The sequence below is a fragment of the Panthera pardus genome, unplaced genomic scaffold (assembly GCF_024362965.1).
Source record: "Panthera pardus isolate Hobbes unplaced genomic scaffold, ASM2436296v1 HiC_scaffold_2, whole genome shotgun sequence".
In the NCBI taxonomy this organism is placed as follows: Eukaryota; Metazoa; Chordata; class Mammalia; order Carnivora; family Felidae; genus Panthera; species Panthera pardus.
In genome coordinates, this window is record NW_026526765.1 from 19654276 (window position 1) to 19679938 (window position 25663).

The 25663-nt window shown below is 35.1% G+C and overlaps 1 protein-coding gene across 3 annotated transcripts in view; it reads right to left on the reverse strand.

The window, feature by feature from the left end:
- The window catches only part of LOC109267758 (cadherin-10), a 179327-nt gene that overhangs the window by 67951 nt on the left and 85713 nt on the right, over positions 1–25663 (reverse strand). For all 3 annotated transcript variants that reach the window (XR_008423673.1, XM_053906905.1, XM_019450741.2), the window contains exons 3-5: positions 6870–7164; positions 5244–5363; positions 4655–4822 (exon numbers count right to left, since the gene is read on the reverse strand). Coding sequence is in view for 2 of the 3 variants with exons in the window: in XM_053906905.1 (XP_053762880.1) it covers positions 4655–4822; positions 5244–5363; positions 6870–7164 (583 nt within the window). In the remaining variant the exon portion in view is untranslated. The remainder of the gene's footprint in view (positions 1–4654; positions 4823–5243; positions 5364–6869; positions 7165–25663) is intronic.

The window sequence follows — 25663 nt, forward strand, 5'->3', positions numbered from 1 at the left end:
GACAATATATGACTCATAATCAAGAATCAAGACATTAATGTTCATACGCTTAGGTACAAACATAGTACCTGTCAGTGAAAGGTAAGCAATAGATTTGTTTCCCTTATTATTTTAAAAATTATGTCACTTGATATAACGCAGGATTGTGAACAAATTCAATAGAGTATCTTTTTGAGACTGAAAAATACAAGTTAGTATCTAGAGCAAAAGAGCAGAAAATACTTTTAGAACTCAGTTTTCAGGTGCCCCCTAACCTTCTAATCCATTGCCTCTCTTTTAGAATCACACTAAGCTGGGCACCCATATTATATTAATGTTCACCTACCTGTATACTTCTAAAAGCACAGGACCGTGATGATAACGTAGGTCAGGAACACAGTTATATGTTTGTTAATACCAATAAAAATTTGCTATTGTCAATGCTCCTGGGAGTGTAGAGCTTTTTAATCTAATCTCCCACCAACCTATTCCTGTTTGGTATGATCCAGATACACCATCTTTGGTTCTTGACATAATCACTCAGTTTCCAATCTCAGGGTCTCACACATGGTGTTAAGTCTGCTTCGGGGATTTTCACATCTCTTTATATGGCTAAGTTTATTTCATCTTGCCATGTTTGGATAAAATATCCCCTCCCGAATGAGATCTTCCCCTACTCTTCCCTTTGGCACACACATGTTCCTCTTTTTATCCATGACTGAGTCAACGCCTTGCATATATATATTTTTACTTATGTCTGATAAGTTATGACCTCACCTACTGTAATGAAAGGTCATAGGGATAAAAACCAGGACCCTTTGTTGACAACATTCATAGGTCTAATTTCTAAAATAGTGTTTGGTACAAGCATTTTTTTTTAATGTTTATTTACTTTGAGGGAGAGAGCACATGAGCATGTGCATGCGCAAGTGGGGCAGGGGCAGAGAGAGAAGGTGAGAGAGAGAATCCTGAGAAGGCTCTGAGGTGGGGGCTCCATCTCACAACTGTGAGATCATGACCTGCGCCAAAATCAAAAGTTGGCCGCTTAAACAACTGAGCCACCCAGGCGCCACACGGTGTGTTTTCAATAAATATTGTCAGATAAATAAATTTATTATTTCACTTGAACAGATCCTCATATAACACATCAAAGTTTCCTAACTGCAGCACCATTGGCATTTGGGGCCAAATTATTCTCTGTCATATGAATTGTAAGGATGTTTAGAGCATTCCTATCTTCTACCCAATAGATGCTGGTAGAAGCCACCAGCTGAGACAAGCAAAAATGTCTCAAAACATTGCCAAATGTTCTCTGGGGTGGCAAAATTGTCCCTGATGGGGAATGACTGTTATAGATCCACACAATAAAATAAGCTAAACAATGAAGCAGGACATCTGAGTTTTCATCTTTCACTGTCCCTTCCAAATGACTGAGAGTTTTATCTTTCACAGATGGACCATATCGGGAAATACGGAATTTGGATCAGCCCATCTGCATGCAAGTTTAAGTTCTGAGGCCACTTTTATAATATTGACTAATAATAGTAATAGAGCAGCACTTGAACAAATCAACATTACTTAACACATAAATACGCTAGTGCCAGCCACTGGGTCAAGTGTTTCATAGGTGTTGAATTATTTAGTCTTAAACTCTACCATGGAGTACGCACTGCTATCCAAGTTTATTCGTTGTCACTGAAAAACAGAAGGGTTGCTTTAACTGACCAACATGAAAAAGCTACTAAGTGAGGAAGACAGCGCTGGGACTCATGCAGAATCACTCCATGCAGTGATCGAGTGGAAATACGGTTAGTCTGAATTGAGACTTGACGCAACTGGAAAATACATTATCTAAGTGGGTATTCCAAAGAATTATGGTAACAAAGAATATAAAATACCTGAATTAAGTTTTATATTGACATATCTAAAGGACACTATTAGGCTAAAGAAAATATATGGTTAAAATATATTCTCCTGTTTCTTTTAACTTTTTTAGATGGCTGATAAAAATTATAATTACGTACGTGGCGCACAATTTTGGTTTGCATTATATTTCAATTAGGCAGCATTGGTTTGTTGTCTTTATCATTGCCACTCTGAATCTCCTTTACTTTTTCCATGCATTGAGTATAATAATACTAACAAGGGATCTACATAGGTTAGTTCTGAGTTCTCAATGCTATGCCACAGATGAAAGACTTCATAAACTGTGGAACTGTCTCCAAATCTTAGCTATTTAATGAAATGATATTGGAAATTAAAAACTAGTTTTCTGGATATTAGATGACTGAGGTTATCAAGTGGTATTCTAATTGCCATGACTGAATGTTCCCAATAGTAAGATATGGTTGCAAATATTCATCGCAGAAAATATAATTGGGAAAATAAAAATCCACAAATTATGTTTCTAGCTATAATTAAAAAATAATGAGGCAAGATACAAGGTGCTCTACAATTCCTCTAAATGTGTTGTGCTATACATCTGGATTTGGACATGGATTGCAACCCTACTCTGCATTACTTGGAGTTTGGTCTTAACATCTAGAACTTTTGTTTTCTCATTTGTAAAATGGGGATCGTAATATTGACCTAAATGAGATATTGTGATCAAATAACAATAGGTCAATCAATAACTTGGTACAGTGTCCAAAAAACATGTTATTCAGAAAATGTGTTATGTTGCTGCTTCTTTTTATTATCAATATTTCATCATCATCATCATCATCATCACTACTATTATAATTATATCAGGGCTTGTGTAATGTATCTGTCAGATGCCAATCATAAATTCTGACTCAACAAAAGCAAAGGAAAAAATTATTAAATGAATTAATAAAGGTATCATAGTAGATGAAAAAATAATAAAATGAATTTTCATTGGACATTATTATCTTTCAAATATCTGATTTTTGTGCTTAATTAGAATCTATTAATTTCCTTTATCGGATTATCATTTTTAAATGAACTGCATTTTTGACATGTGTATATATGTTCCTGAGCATTTAAAATATAATAGTCCTCTTAGTGGTCATTTATTATTGACTTAAAAAATACTTTTTTAAAGGAATATTTTTGCCTCTCGTGGATAATGTGAGTAATTAGTTATGGTTTATTCTACTGGATTTGCATGTTAATTCTCCTGGTAACAAGTTCAGGTTAAGAGGTGGTCAGAAATATCTACAAAATGTGAGATTTGAATTTTAATGCCACTAAGCATGTCTTCAGATTTGTTTGAGAAGAAATAATAGGGATTATTATTTTCCTTTCTCCTGCTGATGCTACAGGTAATTGGAGCTGTAGTCTGACTGTTTGAAAAGAGCATAAAGAAATACCCTTTTCTCTGTTTGGAGCCAAACACCACAATGGCAGACCTAATGGGGACATTCCTTAATATTTAGCAAAAGAATCATCATGAATAATAAACAAGTGATTACTGTGCTCAAAAAATATTCTATGTGAATGTTATAATTTTTCTACACACAAGATTTTAGACAAATCAATTCAAATCATACACTATTTTTACTCATCAAAGTTAGATAAAAATAACATGGAAAAGAGGTAAATTTCTTTGAAACAGTCAAAATAATGCAACAAATTCTTAGATCATGATTCCTTCTGCATTATAGTCTTTAGTGTAAAAATATAAATATCACAAAAACCTACATTTTAATAATTTCTCCCAAAAGTATGTAAGCCAAAAATCAAACTAGAATTGGGAGATCAACTTAGAAGTGAACACACAAAAAATGCTAAAAAATAATGACAAAGATACTACAACCTGCATTTTATGCCACATTTCTAACAACATAAAATTCCATCTTAAAGTACAGGATTTTTCCAATGAGCAGGAAATTGGCTGATACTTGGGCTGCCCATTCAGATCTAACATCACCCACTCTAATTGCATGTCTATACAAATTTGTATAAAAAAGGGATTCATGTGTATAACACATGAATAAAGGCATGTGTTATATGGTCAGAAGCTAACGGTTCTTAAGCTATTCTTGATCTATTTTGAGAACTTGAAGAGTTCATTTTATAACAAAAATAGATCCAAATACATGACATTATCACTAAATAGATTTAGTGTTTTATAACTAAATAGGTCAGGAATACAAAATGTTTTAGAATGATTACCATTCCAAACACAGAGAGAGTAACTGTAAGTCTGACACAGCGATATTAAATGTAAGTCTGAATAGTTTGTTATGTTCTGGCTATGTAGCCCTTTCTAAGTCCTCATAATATGACAAATTAGATATTTTATTGAAAAATGTTACCCTCAAGTTAAGATCCTTCTTATTAAATTCTAGGTGGAAGTAAACACATTCATTGTAGAAGTATGACTTTGTTTTCCAATAAAACATCATTTCTTTTTGCGAACTGAAAGAAATAGTTCTTGGATTGTAGTCATGGATGCAGAGCATATTTATGGACAGGTTCTGTGATCATCCATAGATCCCTATTTCTAAATGAAATATATCCAAAATATATTTTTTTTACATTTCAGTAACAGTGAATGCATCAGCATACGGACCTTTTTTTTTTTTCTTCACTTTTGTAGCACATTTTCAATGTTTTTAAAATTAAATGATTGACAACTACCTTTTCCATATCTTTTCTCTTTTTAGTCTAAAGCTTTTGCCATGTGGAAAGACCATTAAAGGCAGCTTACTCTGGGGGAAGCGAGGTGGGTTGTCATTTACATCTGTCAGTGTGATGTTCACCGTTGTGGTCCCTGATAAGCCTCCCATCTGGCCACCCATATCTTTGGCCTGGATTACCACTTGGTACTGCTCCCTGTTTTCTCTGTTCATGTTTGGTAAAGCAGTCCTGATGATACCTGGAAGAAAAAAAAAAAACAACTTTTGTTATCCTCATTAAAGTTTCAAATATTAGTTGATTAAGACCACATATTATACATCTAGGGTTTTTTGAAAGACAGAATATATTTTTGTTATTAATTATCTAGAAATCATGAAAGTGATTCAGTGGAAATATTTTACAATTTGTGCGGTTTTTCTGTTACCTAAAGAATACCATATTGACTATATAGCGACCTAAACCCATATGCAAAAAACATAAAGCCAGGTCTCTTTCCGTTAGCTCACTCAATCATTTCACTTAAATTCTCAAGTCTTTAAGTGTGATATCATCCCTCTTCTGTAAGCAGTACTGTTAATGCTTGTCTTATCGTTCCCACCTTTTTTCTACTTGAAAAGATCCTAATGACTTAAAGTAACAACTGATTCACGATTCCTGACCTGTTTCAGGCTCCACAGAGAAATATGGCTGCCCTTGAAGTATGCTGTAAATAACTCTGGCGCTGTTCCCATAGGAAGGATCATCCGCATCTGTAGCTGTGACTTGCACCACGGAAGTACCTGAAGTATCCAAATTCAGCTTAGTTCTGCACAGCACCAGAAGGAGGAGCAAAAGCACTGGTTTTCATGGAAGACTTGAATGATTGTTGGCTTTAATAATGACCTCTTAAAGAAACATTTCTATATAATTGACATGAAAATCATACATATAGTGTTATTACAGGAAAACTCTGAATTCAGTTACATATTTAATTAGCCAACAGGTATATTTTTATGCACCTGTAGATGATGCTACAATGTATCAGACTATAATAAATGCAGTTACTTTACATATGATGAGGTTTGATATTAAAATTCATTTTCACATAATAGATTTGTTTCATGTAAAGGGCATATCCGATCACAAAGGAGTAAGTGTGCTCTTCTTTCCTCCTCTCCACTAATTGACTATAAAAATAATTAACATCTGCTCTAGAATACAATTTTATGAATAGATTAAATTCTAAATTTAGAAACAATCCAAGAGGATCCCAAGTTCCATGAACTATTAAAAGCTATTTAATAAAGTTCAAGATATAAAAAAAAGAGCTTTATCATAAAGCAATTGCCAAAGTCCTCGGGGTTTAGTGAAGTAAATATTAAATAATAATCCCAGAACAATGCTTTTGAGAAATGCAGAGTTGAAAATGTGCCATTGTAACTTAAAAGAAAAGAATCAGAATTATTGCATTGGCTTATATGACTTCTCTCATGCTTGAGGAATAAATTTATTCTACCAAATCTAAATATCTATCTCCAAAAAAATGTTACCTTTGTTTCCTGATGTTTGTTTTTTGTCATTCTCTATTTAATAAAAAAAATAAGGCAATCTTAACTTTCTTTGCTTACAAATAACAACTTCTGTTTATTTCCATTGAAAAAGAAAGTTCCATTATCTTGAGTGTTATACTTCTAGCTTTTTCATGCCTTCCATCTTACAGATTCTACAGCCTAAATCTGTATTTGCATATCAGTATGTGATTGTGGATTTCCACTAGTTTGTTTGAATAAGAGATTTATATCAGCAGGATTATGCTTATAAGAAAAATATGTTTTAAAATAATATGAATTAGATAATCTAATCATTTTCACCTTTTGTATCATTTAGATAAACCAGACAAAGTCTTTAGGCAAATTATACCTAGAGAATGTATATGAAGACTATATTACATCTATATTTATCTAAATGTGCTTATAATATATTTGGGGTCAGAATTTTACCTAGCTGTTATACAAATCCATGTGACAAAGATATTATATTTTCATAATTTTCTACTAAATTTTAATGATATTTTCATTGGTTTTTAAAGGAAATATCTACTTATTTGCAAAGATTTACAAATCCATGGCATGTAAAAAATGATTCATCTTTTTTTTTCTAACTCATTTCCGACATGAGGAAATTAAATAAGTACTGTTAGGAGGGACTCAAAAATGTCAATTAATTGATCATAGCATTTTAAAAATTTCTGGTAATTATTTTGTATACTTTTTACATACCACGATAACTCCTATAAATGAACTTACCTACAACAGACATTTCCGGAACACTCGCTGTATAAATTTCTTCTGGGAACGTTGGCTCATTGTCATTGATATCATGGATTTTGATCACAAACTCAGATTCTGGTTCTACTGGTCTCAAAGTTCTTCTGTTAATAGCTTGTGCACGCAGAGTATAAAAGGCTTTTTCTTCCCTATCAATTCTTCTTGTGGCATGAATGTCACCTGTTTTTTCATCAATAATAAAAAGAGTACCTGCTCCATCTCCAGATAAAATATATTTGAGTGATCCGTCTCCTTTATCTTGGTCTGAATGAAGCTAAGGGAAATAAAAAAGAGCATATCCATGATAATGCCTAAAAGTACATAATGCTGAAAGAATTCAAACAGTCTCTCATGTCCCATCACTGAATAATGGGGTCAGTTATCTTAGTTCTTGAAATGTGACTTGAATAAGTATGAACACACTCACCTGTGTATCTTAAACAGCAAGGCTAGCCTTTCAGATACCAGTGTGATTTTTACTTTAAATGGGAAAAAGTAATAAAAATAAACCAAACACAGTTCCCCCCTTTACTTTGCTTTGCAAATAACCATTTTCATAGGCAATTAAATCCTGACAAAGCTATGTCGTTGGTCTTGATATGCTTCTGTAAACATTTCTTCTCGCATTTCTTTCTTGAGCGGAAAATTCTCTTATTCTCCTATTATTTAGGAAATTCTTATAAACTTACTATTAGTTATTGCATTTCCATTGGAGAATTAGTGATAGCTTAACTGTAAGAAAGGCAAAGGTGTACGAGGTATAGCTCCTATGTTAGAAGCACTATGCATTATTTTTTGGTTCATACAAAAAGAGAGAGAGAGAGACTGCCCACAGCTATTTTTGAAACTCAGAAAAAGAGTACAAATAGATATTTATGTATTCTAATATTATAAACCAAGTTAACAAAGTCTACAATCATATATGTCTTATATAGTCTCCTACCTTCCCAAATGTATCTTCCTAAAAACCTCAAACAAGTTTTGTGCAGGAACAAGACAATGCTAAGCAAGTCTGTTTCTTTGCCTATGCCCACAACATTAATCATCCAGAATCCACTCACGTCAAAGAGCTTTGCAGGCATTCATGTGGGCATCTCAGCCCAGTGCACAACCCATCCCAGTGTAAATGCTACCTAGGATTCCAGGTTTTCGTGGGCAAATTCCATCTATATTGTATTTTAACAGATATTCCCTAGGACTGCCCCCAGAGGTTAGGGATGCATATAACAGTTGGTAAGTCTGGTCTTTGGGTGACTGACATGGAGGAGAGAGCTTCTCTGGACCTAGAAGCAAGCTCAGGGATGTTTGGGCAGGAAATAATGGGTCCCAAGTACCTTGAGTGTTACCTGGGAATAGATGTGCAGGCTCTAGATGTGAATATCCCCTGCTCTCCATGGAATTCTTACCCTGCATCCTGGGCTAACATGTAGGAGGGACCAAGCATGGCTTTGTACAACACAAGGATTATAAGTTTTTCTTTAATTGAACCACCCAACCAATAAGCAGTTTGTATGCTGGGCTCACAGTTGGATTATTTGCAATAAGAGATTATGTTTACAATTTTTATTTTGTTCTTTCAGCAGATAAGAAATATGAAAACAATGCACAGATTTTCTAAACTTCTAGAAGGCATTTATTATAATTTAGGAATCATCACAAACATTTTTTTAAGTATTCATATAAAATGTAGTCGTAAGGTAGAATAGACACACTGATGTGCAGCCTAAAAATTAAAAACTGAAGACAATATCTTTCAATTATGCAAAAATTAGTTAGATGTTTATCTAAATAATGTTTGATATTTATTTACATCAACAGACATTTTCATCTAATTTCATGTAGAAATATTAAACTGATTATTTTCTATTTAAAGCAGGCTTATATTATTTGAAAGGCTTTTTTCTTTTTCGGAGCTTATGTCAATGACTTGGCTGTGACAACATTTTTACATGAACATAAAACTGTTAGGTTAAATATATGTTTTAAAACACACACATACAGATAATATATTGTATTACTGGTATTATTGGGTCTACAAAAGCAGTCTGCTCTTGGGGCGCATGTGTGCCTGGTCAGTTCAGTGTCCAGCTCTTGATTTCAGCTCAGGTCATAATCTCCTGAGGTCGAGCCCCATGTGTGGCTCTACGTTGACAGCATGGAGCCTGCTTGGGATTTTCTCTCTCCCTCTCTCTCTGCCCCTCCCCCACTCTCAGGTGCTCGTTCTCTAAATAATAAATAAATAAATAAATAAATAAATAAATAAAGGCAGTCTTCTCTTTAGTTAATGGTTTTTAGTAATTAGCCTTTAGCCATCAAATTTGGATCAAAGTCATTTTTTCTGATTCCTGGACAAATAACTCATTATTATATATATATCGGGAAAGAAACCCAAATGGATATGTACTTTAAAGAAAGAGAGAAGCCAGATGACAAATATTTTTTTACTGCTTTTTAGCTATTCACAAACAATAAGGTAAGGTTGAAAAACTCAAGAAATGTCTGCTTTTAACTAAAAAGCCCTCAGAAGTAACATATGACTGTGTTGTCCAGGGAACCACTCTCAATAAGTTGCAAGATTGATGCTTTTTAGTAATTGAAAACACACATAGCTTCCAAGAAACTTTCCAATGACATGAATGTGCAACAGTGGCAATTTTCCACACAGCACACAAGCATTGCATGGTTCTTATTCTGCCTGGGAATCGAAAGAATTCAAGAAAAGATTATGATATCAATCATTTGTTCAGATAACTTTGTGATTTGTGGTAAACAGTTGTGATTTTTACTGCCTATCCATTCAACAATTTTAATTGAGGAATATGTGTTTACTCTCATAGGAATCAAGTACTTCTAAAAGTAAATCAATGATTCCATTCTATTGCTATGGAAAATCCAAATGCTGTGTGTAAGAGAAATTCACAGGCCCACTGCTGTGTGTGGATTTCCTACAGCATCTAACACCTAAACTACCAAAGAATGACTAGAGGTATAAACTTGGATTTTTTTTTTTTTTTTTTTTTTGCATTTTACAAAGTGTACAGAACACTAGATGAATATAGAATGTAGATTCGGAGTGGGAAAGGATATACAACAAGATGGGAATCATTAACACCAGTTCTGTCATTCTAATCAGTTAGACATGCAAAAGAAAATGCTAGAATGGGGATCTCTTAGTTATTCTGAAGTTCAGTTTTAGAATATGAATCACAGCAGGATTTTTACCTTAACTTACACTACAGAAAGAGAACATAAATCCTGGAATTGGATCACATACTGTGGGAGTTTCCATTGGATTAGGAAATCTAACATGGTAGAATGAGATCAAAGAGATGAGGGTTAGAAGCTGGACAGTGATTTGGAGAATCAGAATGAAAAGGATTTCTAATTTTCTCATATTTAACAGAAAAAAATCAGACCTATGCATTCATAAGTTTTGGTCTTAAGAAGCCAGGTTTACAATGCATTTTTTTCTTAAACCATTAGAGAGATTGCATTAAAAAAAGTATCTTTTCTTCAAAAATTTTTTAAGTTTATTCATTTTTCAGGGACAGAGTGCGAACAGGGGAGGGACAAAGAGAGAGACACAGAATCCAAAGCAGGCTCCAGGTTCTGAGCTATCGGCACAGAGCCTGACGCACGGCTTGAACCCACGAACTGTGAGATCATGACCTGAGCCAAAGTCGGTGCTAAGCCAACTGAGCCACCCAGGTTCTGCAAAGTATCTTCTTTTTTAAGGAATGTTGACATTAGAATAAAGGGCCAAAATGATCATATTTGGGGGCTTAAAATTGGCCTATGTTTACCAAAATATTATTTAACCAAACATATTTGGCAACTGGACCAGTAAAGAAACTACAACAAATATTTACTATAAGACAGAGAGATACATTTCTAGACCTCCTGAAACCTGAGTGATTGAAACGCTGGTTTGAAACCCTTGAGAGACAAGAGTTAACTTACAACAGGTATGTTGTTGTTACTGATTCCTTAGCAGTTACAGAACAAGACCAGTGGACAAAATTCTCTAATTATATCATCCTGCTTAAGTGCCCTCTCTTCTCTTAAATTTCTCTTTTTTATTCCAATTACCTCTTCTTTTGTATATTTTCCCCACCCTTTCCCTGGCATAATGTCTCTGTTTCTTATTTCTTGTGTGGGATAAAATTCTATTTCAGACTACAACTCATTTACTAAATAAAAATCAGACCAGGATTAGTTAGTCCTGACAATGATAGCTTTCTCATTACTCTTCCCTTTTTTTATTTGGATGTTAGGTATCAATACTTGGATCAAATATTTAATTGAACAAAATTAGTGGTTTTTGTTACTGAGAAATAGGATTACGGATCATGTGCCAAGTAACTTACAGCATCCACTCTGAAATAACTTTTGTATTGATTTGACCTTGTGTTATTTTATTATGTGAAACATTAAGTTTTCTTTAAACATAGAAAGAATGTCAGATTATTGTGGCTTTAGTTCCTCTGTAACACCTGTTCTCCTGTGTGAAACATTTGTGCCACAAATCTTTAAGAAGAATTTTATGTTAATGCTGACCTTTTCTTTCCTTGAGGAAAGCCTATTAAAAATTCACAACCTGCTGTGTTCCTTGTAAATTCACAAGCAGATAAAGGACGTGGCACGATACATGACAATTAATGAAACTTGAACAACTGCTACTGTGTTGCACATTTAAAAGTCATTCTCCTATTATTTAACTTTTCTGTTTAGATGCGGTTAATTATATAACCCATTTGCTTGTATTGAGTAGCTTAGTAATTAAAACTAAGCAATCCATTGATTTTAAAGAAATATTTTAACCAAAAATTATTTACTGAAAGCCTGTTCATTTTATTTTATTATCTTTTTTTAATTTTTTTTCTTAACGTTTATTTATTTTTGAGACAGAGACAGAGCATGAACGGGGGAGGGGCAGAGAGAGAGGGAGACACAGAATCGGAAGCAGGCTCCAGGCTCTGGGCCATCAGCCCAGAGGCCGACGCGGGGCTCGAACTCACGGACCGTGAGATCGTGACCTGAGCTGAAGTCGGACGCTTAACCGACTGAGCCACCCAGGCGCCCCAAGCCTGTTCATTTTAAATGTGGCAGGTCTGTGATAATTTTTTAATATTTCATGTAAAGCTTCATCTTAAGATATTTGTCTAAAACAGTCTGTAAGCTAAAAGGGGCCTTGTAGCTTATCTAGTTTAAGGTCATCTTTTTTTTTTAAGAGGAAGAAACTGAGATATGATCAGTTATTTTCTTTATGACACAGAAGTTAAATTAAGATTACACTTTTGGTTAGGTGCTATGTTCACGGAATCTTTATCTCTTACTATGTTCATTTTTATTTTTCAGTTCCTCACATTAAATAAAGAAATAAAAAAAATAATCAAAGTGTCTATAAAGTTCAGGGAATTTAAGTAATTTATTACTAAAAGAATAACTGATAAAAGGTTTTTACCTATAGTTTCACCCTTGTCTGGAGGAAAATGAAGAGTAAGTTTTAAAAAGCAAAAAACCATATCTGTAACCACCGCCAGGAAAGCTGTGATTCCTGCCAGATGAGGGAAATGTATATTGTTATGTGAGATTCTTTCTCATTCCGAATATTGATACCTTTTTGGATACTGGTAATTGTTGGTATTTGGTTCTATTTCAAAAACTGAAAAAACATAGTAGAGAAAATTTGAATCTTCTTTGTAAAATTATATTAGAATTATATTTATATCAGTTAGACTAGTTCTTTGAAGGATACATTTTGATGAATTTATAGGACTGCAACATTTGTTAAATGAGTTTAACAATTTTTCGTGTGTGTGTGCATTAACTTAAAAGTATCAGAAGTTATTGAATATATTTTCTAATGAATAGTGATAATTTTATGCCTGTTAGTCTTTCAAACAGCTAATATATTCTATATTTTTTTAAAAAAAATACAGGATGTGGCAAATTCGTTGTGCTATTCTGGTAGTAACATTATTAGCATTTTGCTTTAATTGTTCTCATGAGTAGTATAGTATCAAATGGAAAATAAGACATTGGATCAAATACTTCAAATTTGCATCAAAAAAAATAGTCGTAGTAAAGATGGGCTAGCATCAGAAAACAGCCAAAAGCATGTTAAAGCAAGTAAATACAATCTGGTCAGAAATAAATACATAGTTACTCATTTTGTTGACAATGGGTAAAAAAAGGGAAGAGGAGTGACAAATCTTATTTGGATTATGTGGGGTTTACAGAGTAAAACTGGGCATTATTTTAATATTTGTGGTGTAGGAAAAATATGGCCAATTTTTACTAATCCCAATGAAACAATTTTTCCTTCAAAAATAGAAATGGAGAGGAGAAATTAAAGCTTATCAATGAAATGGATTATAAAAACAATTATAATTTAAAAATACACCAAATATATGATTTATATTAGTAAATACTTTTTTGAACAATCTCATTCTTGGACCAGAGGCAAGTATAGAGGATTAAATGATGGATGGATAATGATGTCTGCATAGCTTAGGGTCTGTAAAAAAAAACAAAATTAGTGGTTTATTTTCTACATTGGTTTTCTAGAGAATGTCCTTCAAGAGGAAAAACTCTGGTAGAGTCTGGATTCAATAACTAAGGATTCCTTTTCTCATTTGGTCTTCCAAGAGTTCAGCCTGTTGAAAGTTGTGTGGGTTTGTTTGTTTATTTGTTTTGTTTTGTTTTGTTTTTGTTTTGTTTTTGATTTGTTTTTGATTATGGACTATCCTGAGTGGGGAGTCTAATCTGGAATCATCTTATAGTTCTGGGTGCACTCTTTGAAGCCATTAGAAATTACTCAAGGCCCTGCAACAGGTTAGCTTTCTTTGCAGAAAGTGATATAAAATTCAAGAAGACATGACCTCTCCTGCTAGAACTATAGCTAACCCACATCTTAAAGTGTTTTAACTTGGGTACATTCCTTTGCTAGTACTGTAAAGATACCAAGATGACACTGAAGGGATTCAGTTAAGTTTTCCATAGACACGTTTACGGAACATTAGTTGCTTCAAGAACTTAAATGATATGTATAATAAACCATAGTCACATTCTGTCTGACGTATTAGTTTATTCTTTCTTTTTTTAAGTAAAAATGTTCATTTATTTTGAGAGAAACAGAGAAATAGAGAACAAGTGGGTGAGGGGCAAAGAGAGAGGGAGACAGTAGATGCGGGACTTGAACTCAGGAACTGTGAGATCATGACCTAAGCCAAAACCAAGAGTCAGATGCTCAAACAACTGAGCCACCCTGGTCCCCCAGTTTATCTTTTCCAAAGAGAGTTATTGGGGAAATATTTTAGAGGAGGTTCATATTCTTTTAGAAGCCTGACATTTTCCTTGTTATAGTTATGAAAATCACCTAATTATGTAAAGTAGTCCCTTGTGGTGTGAAAATGAAATCAACATTTTATACCTCATTCCTCCCCACCACTTGGAGAAGTCTTCTTAAGCATCTTGGATTTATAATACAGGATTTTTGTAAACACATGTCTAAATTGTTAAGTTAATGCAAAATGATTAAAACCAAGAGATTTTCATTTCTAATCAATAAGGTGAAAAGAATTAAAACCGATGGTCACTTATGCATGGGTTACATGGGCAGCTGAGAACCCTTCCTCCTTCCTTTTCACCAACAAAGGCTGACAATAGGAGATGGGAAAGGTAGGAAAGGGCTAAAGGATAGCTATGCCTTGAAGGAATTTATTTAAATAAGTATTTTCTGAACTGGATTGATCTACTGTAAATTGAAGAAAGTGATGAGAATTTTAAGCTTGGTATTTTAGGATTTCAAAGTTTTGGAGATTTTGCTGTGCAGGCAGTATTTGAAGCTGTTGGGTTCCTCAGACTTGTAAAGGTGCTTTCATCTTGAAAGTAGAGAGTAACAAGTACATGATTGGGAGCCCAGAGGAGAAGGACCAGGGAGCTGCCTGCCGTCTCTAGGGGCTCTGGTCAAGAAAAATGAAAAGGGGTTTGGATCTTCACATGCATTGGATATTTTGAGGCATGGGCTTAAATAAGAATCAAAAAAAGGCTATGAATGCTATCCTATAAAAGAAATTACATAAGTAAGTGTGTGTGTGTGTGTGTGTGTGTGTGTGTGTGTGTGTAAAATACAAAAAAACAATGTTATATATACACAGTATCCAAGAGTGCAAATAGCCTCAGAAATATGGCCACAGACCTTTAGGTTAAAAACTCCTATTCTTGGTCGGCTTTCTGTGTTTTCCCACACACACAAAAAGGAACTGAGAAATCAAGATAGATGTTCTCTTCAGAAAAGGGTTTGCTCATTTGACTGAGAGACTGTTACATCTTCATTAAACGAGGAAACTTAGTTCCCAGACAATATCATGCCTCTATAACTTGTCTCCTTCCCCACTACACTAATTAATCCACCCTGAAAATCCATAGTCATTTCAAACTCCTTTGTAAGGCTGAATTACCCTCTCTTTCTTGGTGCCCAATTATAGTGTGTGTGTGTGTGTGTGTGTGTGTGTGTGTGTGTGTGTGTGTGTTTGCGTGTATAAAATTTCATAGCATCTGTATTAATTTTGAACTATTATTTTTATAAGTCCTTATGGAACTACAAATATATTTCCTTTGAGGATAAGACCCAAGTTTCCATTCTTTTGGATTCAACATTTCACAGTACATAATACACAGTTATTTACCTGCGGAAGGAAATAAATCAATATCAACATCAAATGCCACAGATATGAGGCATAGAGAGTTCATTTTGTAGTACTTTCTTAGCAAGGATGAATATTCTGAATGGAGTGAAATGAAGTTAGAAGTCCATAATGAAAAGTCTACATTATAAGGGTGTGTAAAGAAAATATTATTCTTTATATTGAAAAAGATGGGGTCTGTAAGTTAGTACAAATTCCATTTAACTATAAGGTTGCATCAGTGAAATATACATACATAGATTACCAGGGGACAAATTTAAATTTTTCAGTGAAGACCTAGGGATAGAAATGCAAATCCAAATTTGTCTCTGAAACTGTAAGGTAAGTCATTGTAAACATCTGTAATTTAACTTAAAAGTAGGATAAGGTAGCTAGGCAATAATAACTGTACAACATTCCCACTGACAAAATCTAGAACAACCATAGATGACAAAGAAAACGTATTGCCAAGGCCAAATTGCTGTGTGAACAACAAGAACTGAATGGACTAAAACTTGGGAGGAGAGAATGGTAAAAAAAATGAACTGGGGACTGGAAGCTCTTTTTCCCTGTGGGGATGTGCCTGTTTTGGGCATGTGCCTGTTCTGGGCATGTGCCTGTTCTGGGCTAGGTTTGGAGGCAAAAATCTGTGACTGTCAAAAGAGGGTAAGAAGAAAACAGGAGAGGTTTTAGAGCTCACATGGTGACAGAGTGAAAATATTAGAGAAATGAAGGTCCTCAAATGCCTTCTCATAAGACATTTGTTGAATTATAGGTCTGTAGATGGCTAAAGGTCCAGGCTAAAAGCCTCTGAAAGCCAGAATAGAATTGTCCACATTCCTAGAGACTTGATGTTCTCAGACTCAAATGGAAAAACAATGGCAAATAGGTGAACTTTGAAACCCTTCCAGGGAATGTCAAATTGAATCTGAGGGAATGCAGGGATATTTTTTTATTTAGGGACATACAGTTATTCTCAGTGCCTCTAAGGGCTATAAGTACAGGCTTGATCCCTTGACAAATGGGGAGAAATAAAGCAGGACATGCATTGTTCTTCGTGCAAAGCTGAAGCGGCAAAACACCCCACTCATTCTCTCCTGGAGATTTCTGTCAATGGGTGAAGCAGCTTCAAGAAAATGATTAATTTTTGAAGAGTAGAACTATAGAATTTGGGGGCAGAGGAGTCAGGAAACACTCTTATTTGAATTGTTCACCCTCTCAGAAAAGGAATAAGCAGTGGTAAACATAGTCTTACTAAATGGCTTCTTACCCTTATCTTCCTCAATCCCTGATTGAATTGTGGTAATGTATTAGTTAGGGTTCTCCAAAGAAACAGAACCAATAGGAAATCTATATCCATATATCTCCTTCTTTCTATCTATCCATCTAGAGAGAGAATGATAAGGAATTGGCTAATGAGATTGTGAAAGCTAAAAAGTCTGAAATTGGTAGTGAAAGAAAGAAACCTCAGAAATGAAGTAACAATTGATGTTGTAATGTTGGGTCAGGCCAACAGTCTAGAAACTCGGGCAAGGTTTCTATATTACAGTTTTAAGTGTCTCTTAAAAGCTTCGGTTTTTACTCTTAAGGCCTTTAGCTGGTTGCATGAAGCCTGCCCACATTATGAAGAATAGCTTGATTTAATTACAGCTTGTAGATTATAAATATTAATTACATTAAAAATACTTTCATAGAAGCATCTAGACTAGTGTCTGACCAAATAAATGAGCACCATGTTTTAGTCAAGTTGATACATAAAATTAATGATCATCCATGGTGACCAAATAACCCAATAAATGAAGAAGACTTTCTAGTGAAAACTGACCCATTCTGGGGGTTTTCAGTTCTTTATACATGATATGTGATAAGAATAAAAAGTTACTATACATGCAAAAAGGTAAGATCATGTGACTTATACAATAAAAACAGAATAACAGGAGATGGCAGATAATAAACATATTGTATTTAAGGGAAAAAAATCAAAAAGTAATAATGTATATTTGAAAATGTAAGGAAAAATGGAAAAAACAGGTAAAAAATGGAAATAAAAATAATCAAAAGAGCGTTCTAAAATGAAAAATACAATGTCTGGCTTTCATAAATCAATAGAAAGTTTTTACAGCAGATTGCGTATAGTAAAACACAAGATTAGTCTTTCAGAAAGTAAAAATAGGTTGCCAACTTGAAGTTAGGTATATAGCAACTGAAATGCAGAGAGAAAATATATGAGAAAAAATAGATAAGATCATTGGATGCTTGTGAAATCAAATCAAAAGTTGCAACACACATGAAATTGGATTCCCAGAAAGAGAGAAAAGAGAGAATGCAGCACAAATTATATCTGAAGGGAAAATGGGGAAGAATGTTTTAAAACTGGTATAAGATATCAACCAACAGATACAATAAGATCTGAGAAGCTCCAGAAGGACAAATAAAAGTAAAAGCAAACGAATCCCATTATAGTCACATTTTTAAATGAAGACATATAGAGAAAACTAGAAAAGTATTTAGGGAAAAAAAGATGCAGGAACTTCAAAGCAACAAGTTTTAATCCTGATTGTTGTTTTCTCAATAGAAATGATGGATGCCAAAATACAATGACATGACATCTTAAAGCAGTAACAGAAAATAGCAACCTAGAATTCTACACTGTGCTTAAAAACAGGCTTCACAGAGGAAAGTAAAATAAGTATGATTTCAGACAAAAACAAAGGGTATTTACCCCAGTGAACATTCAGTAAATGGAACATGAAACTAGTGTTTTCAAGATGGAAGAAAATAATCTCAAATAAAGTTTCTGAAGAGAATGAAAGAACCAGAACTCTAATTATGTAATAAATATAAAAATGATTACTGAATATATACAAAGAAATAACAGTAATGTCTTTGGATGTGTAGAAATAAAGTACATGACAATAACATCATAGAAAAAAAGAAGAGGGGATAGAAGTTTAACGTATTCTAAATTTAGGGGCACCTGGGTGGCTCAATCAGTTAAGCATCCAACTTTGGCTCAGGTCATGATCTCACAGTTCATGGGTTCTGGCCCCACATCGGGCTCTGTGCTACCAGCTCAGAGCCTGGAGCCTGCTTCAGATTCTGTTTGTGTGTCTCTCTCTTTGCTCCTCCCCCACTCACACTCTCTCTTTCTCTCAAAAATAAATAAATATGGAAAAAATATTAAAAAAATAAAGTATTGTACATTTAAACTGGTTTGTGCAATACACTGAAGTGTGAAGTTCTGATATGCACATTTTTTTCTGCATGATTATCATACGTCAATGCAAAGTTAGCATAATTTATCTTCACTGTCTTCCCACCTAGCATCTTGACCCCTTCATGCACCATCAATTCCAGGATTATAAATCTGCCTATAATCCGCCCCCCCAAAATGGATGCCACCATAATGGGATATGAAGAAAAACATAGAGAATAATAAACCAAACAACTGAGTACCAGGATTCCATCAACATCAATAGTTTGCCAAATTGATGTCAGATCCTTTTTGCTTTAAGCAAAACAATCATGAAAATAAAACATAATTCATACAAATGAAGCCTCCTCTGTCCCTTCACTCCTTTCCTTACATCCTTACCCATGTCAGCACTCTGAAGAATCTTTTTCTTCCATATATTATATACTTACAATTTGAGTAATAGTGCTCGTCCTAAACAAAATGCTTCATTTCCACCCTCCCCACAAAGCAACTCCTCTCAGTTTAGTAAACTTCATAATAATCAAGCCAGTTTTTCAGACTAAAAACCTAGAGGGTCATTGATTTTCCTTCTAACACTACCCGTTTATTCCATAAGCAAATCCTTTCTGACTTCAAAATATATTTCCAATTGCTTCTCGCTGCCTCCACTGCTGCCATCCCAGCAAAAATCAGCATCATCTGTGGTGAGTGTTCCTCACAGTGTGCCACCTCCATTTCCATCATTTTGTGGTTCCCACTCTCCACTCACTAGCCAGTGATTATTTAAAAATGCCAATTGACACATCACCACTACTGGGCTCAAAATTGAGCAATGGCTTCCCGTCCCATTTACAACACTAACTCACCCTAATTTACAACATTCCCAGTGATGTAGCCCTCGCCTGTCAACGTTGATCTCATCTCTTTCCATTCTCCCTTTAACCACTTGAACTCATACTGACCTCCCTATTTCTTGAACGTGTTGAAAATATTTCTACCTCAGTCTTCGGCACTTGCTGTCACTTTGAATGAGATACACCTCCTCACTTAAGTTTTATAGGCCTTTCAGTTTATCTCTTGTGCATCCTTATCTTTTGTCCTGCATGTTTCTCCCACTGTTTGTCATATTCTTCTTAATTTGCAAGAAATTCTGTATATATCTGAATATTAGTAATTTGTTCTTATGCCATCACAAATGTCTTCTTCATGTCTGTTTCTTTTAACATTGATAATAGTTTCTTTTGTCCCAGAAAATGTTTAATTTTAATGTCAAATTTATCAGTCGTCCCTTCTATGGTAATTTCTTTTTATCTTTTACTCAAAAAATATTTTCCTAAATCAAAGTCATATATATGGCCTCGGATAGTCTCTTCACTTTTAATATTTTTAAAGCTTTTCTTTGGACAGTTAGCTCACTGCTATCATTTGAATGCTGTGTGTGTGTGTGTGTGTGTGTGTGTGTGTGTGTGGTATTAGCAACAGATCTTTTTTTCTTTTCTTAAGGATTTACAATAGATATGGTTAAACCATTGATTTTCATTCCAACTCTGTCACCTATTCTATGTAACCACAGGCATTTTTTTTTTAATTTATTTTTGACCATTGCTCCAATAAGCAGAGCAGCGCCCAGGACATGCTGGATATCAAGATGCTCAGGGCCAACGCCTTCCAACTGAAGACCTTGGCTCTGCCTTTTTGGCCCCTGGTGGTCCTCATCTCCAGCTCCTCATGCTGCACAACTGCATGGGGGTGCTGCTTACCTTCCCGGTGAAGTACAACCTCAGTAACCCTCCCCAAACGCCCAGCTGGACGCAGTCAGGCCACGCTGGCCAGTGCGGGGCTCACTCGAGTCCTTGGCTGCCGCATTCTCCTGGACCGTGGGGCGGCGAGGACCACGAGGCGGAGCTGGGGAGCCCGGGACAAGGATCTTGCCCACCTACGGACAAGGGGCAGGCCCAGTGATGGGCTGATGAGGGGCCAGGCCCGGCCTCAATCTCAGAACAGTTCCAGAGGCCGGACAAGACGCCCCTCCCTCTGCCAAAGCAGCACCTAGCCAGCTCTCTCTTGCAGTCCACCCTGGGCGACCCGTGGTCTCTGCTGTTTCCGGACCTGGGACGATGGACTCTCAGAACTCCCGCCATCGTTGCTAGTGGAGGTCTCACACCTGCTCTTGAAAATCGCGAGAGAGCTGGCTGGCTTGGTTTGGGACCCCGCTTAAGCCCTCCACCAGCAGTGACTGGGGAAGAGACCACAGAACCCTCCTCAGGTGTCCAAGCCCCCACTTTTCTAAGCACAAAAGACCAATAAAGCTGATGCTTCTCTGAAAACGTTTCCTTTTCTACATAATCACAAGTGTTTTTAGAACCTTCTGTTTTGTTCCATTTGACTATTGGCACCATTATAGTATAAATACTAAAACACATTCAATTTCCGGAGCTTCATGATTGATAGGTGTTTAAATAAGTACCCTTTGGGGCGCCTGGGTGGCTCAGTCGGTTGAGCGTCCGACTTCGGTCCAGGTCATGATCTCACGTCCGTGAGTTCGAGCCCCGCGTCGGGCTCTGTGCTGACAGTGCAGAGCCTGGAGCCTGTTTCAGGTTCTGTGTCTCCCTCTCTCTCTCTGACCCTTCCCCATTCATGCTCTGTCTGTCTCTATCTCAAAAATAAATAAACGTTAAAAAAATTAAAAAAAAAATTAAAAAAATAAATAAGTACCCTTTATTAACCATATTAAAAAAATTATCTTTCAATTATTGGTCTTCACCATATGTATTTTTTGCATTAGCATGTTGCTTCTAGTAAAAATACAAAACAAAGAACAAAAGAACCTTGCTAATTATTTTACTGGGATTGCAATTTATAGGTTAAATTGGAGAGAGTATAATCTTAAACGTAAGACCACTTCCTTTTCTCAAATATTGTTTTTATTTCCATACATTAAGGACATATTAATCCCCTTCAAGATAATTTTGCATTTGGTTTTGATATTTAGCTCAATTTTACCATCTGAATTCATTAGATTTTGTTTTAGGTTTCTAGAGACTGTGCTATCAAGTAGGATCATTTTACATACTTTTTTAATTAGTATAGTTGCTTCTAGTGTGCAAAAATGGTATTTTGAATTATAGTAATATGAAGAAAATTCATTATACATGCAGATCAACATCAATCAATTATAATCAATGTAAGTTTTCCACTGAACCCTACTTCATAATTTTCTTGTGAGTTTTTCTATAAACTGATAGAATCATCTCACTATATTTTAGCCGTTCTTTTTCCTGTTATCATATTGCAAATCATTCTTTACTTTTGTTAGTATTTGTACATGCATTAGTTTCAAACTTTCTTTGTTAATATAATTAAGGTGAACTCTTAAAACAGAGTTGATTTGAGGTCTATTTATCCAGCCCACAATGATTAATTTTACTTTTGAACATATTATCTTTGTTACCATTGGTAGTTTCTTTTCCTCACAAATAGTATTTGCCTAAATCCTTAGTTTTCTCCCTCTCTCTCTCTCTATCTCTTCCTTTTTCAACCACAAACTCTTCCACAACTGTGTGAATTTCCTCTCAAGCTGTTGAGGCTAAAACAATTTTAATCTTTCAGAAGACAAACTCCCAGAGCCCCTACCACGTTCCAAAAGGAACTCGTTGAGATTCAGACTTTATAGCTGCTATCCTCTGATCTTTCTTAACCAGAATCCTTTGCCTCTCCAATCTCCGGTATGTTTCTTTCTTTCTTTCTTGTTGTTGTTGTTACTCTTCAATTTTGAGGTGACATCCAAAATACTGGATGTACATGTATTTTCTCATTGGGCAAAGAAGTCAAAGCTGGATATTATTTTTCCTGAGAATCTGAACTACACTACTCCATCATCTTCTTCTTAGTAGAATTGCTGTTCAGAAATCTGAAGTGTTTCTGATGTCTGATCTTTGTATAAGATCCAGGGATTTATTTTTCTCTGGAAACTTAAAAAATCTTCTGTTTGTCTAGATTTCTGAAAATGAATGGTATTGTTCATTGGCGTTTGTACATTTCTTTCAAGATTTCAGCATTGTAACCAAGTGCTTTCATTCTGCTATCTCTGTTCTGGGACAGTCTAATAAAATTTTCATTGATATCCCCTCTCCACCATTTTCCATGTTCTGGAACTCTTATTATTCAGATATTGGTCTGCACTGTTTTTCATTTTAATTTTATTGTCACTTAGCTCTGATTTTCCATCTCTAGGCTTATTGCTTTACTTTCTAGGTTATGTTCCTAATATTATTTTCCATGTTGTCTGTTGAGATTTTTATATTTGATATCATATCTTTACATTCCAAAGACAAGTCTTTTTTCTATTTGAACTCACTTCTTAAAATCATATACATGTAGCACATAACATTCCTACACATGACTGCAACATTATTTCTACCCTATCCCCTTCTGATATTCAAGAAGAATAGCTCCATAGTCCTCTTTGGAATCCCTATCAAGAGATGTAACCTAATTCCTTTTCCCTTGTAACAAACAGAATGTAGCTAAGGTGAGGCTGCATAATTTTCTCGGCTGTGTCAGAAAAAGTGGGGAAAAAAGTGAAAAAGTTAGTCTTCTGTGTAACACTTGGACTACAGCCCTGAGCCACTGTATAAGCAATCTAGCTGTTGAGAAGCTATCGGGCTTTAAGGAATCCCAACTATGCATGGAGAGACCACAGGGAGAAGTGCAGAGACAGAGAGAAAGAGACAGATAGACCGACAGACAGAGACAGGAACTATGGCAAATAAGATCATTGTTGTTGTGACAAGTCATTACATTTTGTGGTGCTAGGCAGCAATGGCTAACCAGAGAGCACTCTTTCATTTTTTTAGTGTAACATATATGCAATTCTAAATATGAACATTGCATTTTATATTAATGTATGGTAATATTACATAGCTGTAGAAATTGTTTTATTAGTTTTTCTGTACATATTCTCTAATTCCCTCAAATTCCTTTTGTGTCATGGCCCACAAATTTTTTTCCTCAGAAGATTTTATAAATTGTGCCATGTTACTCTACCATCCAATTTTTCTGTTGAAAAGTGTAGTCAGAATGTGATTTTTATTTAATTGTAGTAAAAAAAATAAAAAGATATTCTGGGTATACTTAATCCAAAGATCTTGTCCTTTTGGTTTTGAAATCTTGTGATAATAGTTCTAGAAATTAAATAACTTCATTTTAATTCTTTAAGGAGTCCCTTTGATTTAATCATTGGTGTCTGACATCAGCTTTGGGTGATACATATGTTGTTTAATATTTTATTATGTCTGCATTTTCTGATCTTTGTTCTCATTCTCTCTCTCTCTCTCTCTCTCTCTCTCTCTCTGTGTGTGTGTGTGTGTGTGTGTGTGTTTTCCCTCTCTCTCCTTTACCTCTTCCTCTTTTTCTAGATTTGTAATAGCTTATTAGACCTTCTGGATTTATTCTTGACTGCTTTATCCATATCGCCCCTTTTAAAATTTGCTTTATTATTTGAAATAAAATTGTTTCAAATGATCCTTTTTATAAAAATGTCTTACATTTTTCCATTCTCTTAGAAAATACAATTTAATTATTCTAAAGTTCTTTATTGTTCTTTGACTTATCTCTTGTTTCCTCAGAGATTGATGCTCTATTTATTAAATGAGGGTCTTTTTTTTTTTTTTTTGTGCTACAGGATTTCCTAAAGTGTTAGTGAGAGTTTGTTATTCTTTTACATTTGTGTAAAAGGTTCATTAGAGGCTTAAATGACTTTTCTCCTTCCTTAAAAGCCTGACCGTTAGATGAGCATGAGGACAACACACAGCCCAAACAGTATCATCAAGCAGCCAAGCAGTTCCTAAGCAGGGCTTGGTAGCAGCTGGTAGGTTGGCTTGCCATGCTTCTGTAGATTTGGCTGCTAAAGACAACCAAGCCCAACAGATTTAGCCACTGTATTACTCTAAGCAAAGCAGGCTGCCTAAACTTAATGTTTGTACTGGTTTCCCTTACTCCCCAAGTCCTAAGGGGATGATGCAGAATCATACAGTGGGTCTATGCTATAGCTGAAAGACACTGAACCCAGGAAATTCCAAAGGAATCTCTAGTATTATACTTATTTCCCTGGACTAAGCAAATCCTTACTGGGGAGACAGAGAAAGAGAGAGAGAGAGTTTTTTTTATCTACTATTCTGAAATACCACTGGGGAGGGAGCTATTTTCTATTTGTACTGTTCTGTAATGTAAATTAATCTAAGCAAATTGGCTGTTAATATCTAGAAGTGAAGAAATGTAACAGATGTATGAAAAGTTGTCTTCCAACAAGGATAGAATATGTCTATCGGGATTGAGAACTTCAAAATAAACCGTGCAGATGGGAAACATGAAGTGAAGCTCCCACCTCCACTACCAGGCACACATATTGGTTATTAGTAGTTAGTAATACCCAATTTGAGAGCCATAACCACTCCTAGGAAGATATCTGATTGAATGTTTTGCTCATGCTGTTAGTAGAGGTGGGAAGTGGGGCAGTAGGAAGGAAAAGCCAATCCATGCCTCTAACTGTTGAGGAGCAATTTAAATAATCCCTGAGTCCAAATTAAGGTTGAAAGTAACACTTCCATCTCAGCTTTCTTCTCTACCACTCTTATTGCATGTTTACTTCTGTTCTGGTGATTGGTGTAGCTATCAATGTGACCCTTCCACTTTTAGCGGCCCATAAAATCTTCATAATTTTTTTTCAGTTGAAATCTCTTCCATTCTCTCTGTTTGTAATGTGGGCATATCATTTCATTTTCTCCTTTTTTTGAGGTGGGAAAGGAAATAACCAAGAGTGAGTAGATTGCCAAGTTGAAGGAAAACTACCTGTAAAAAAGAGGGGACACCTGGATGGCTCAGTCGAT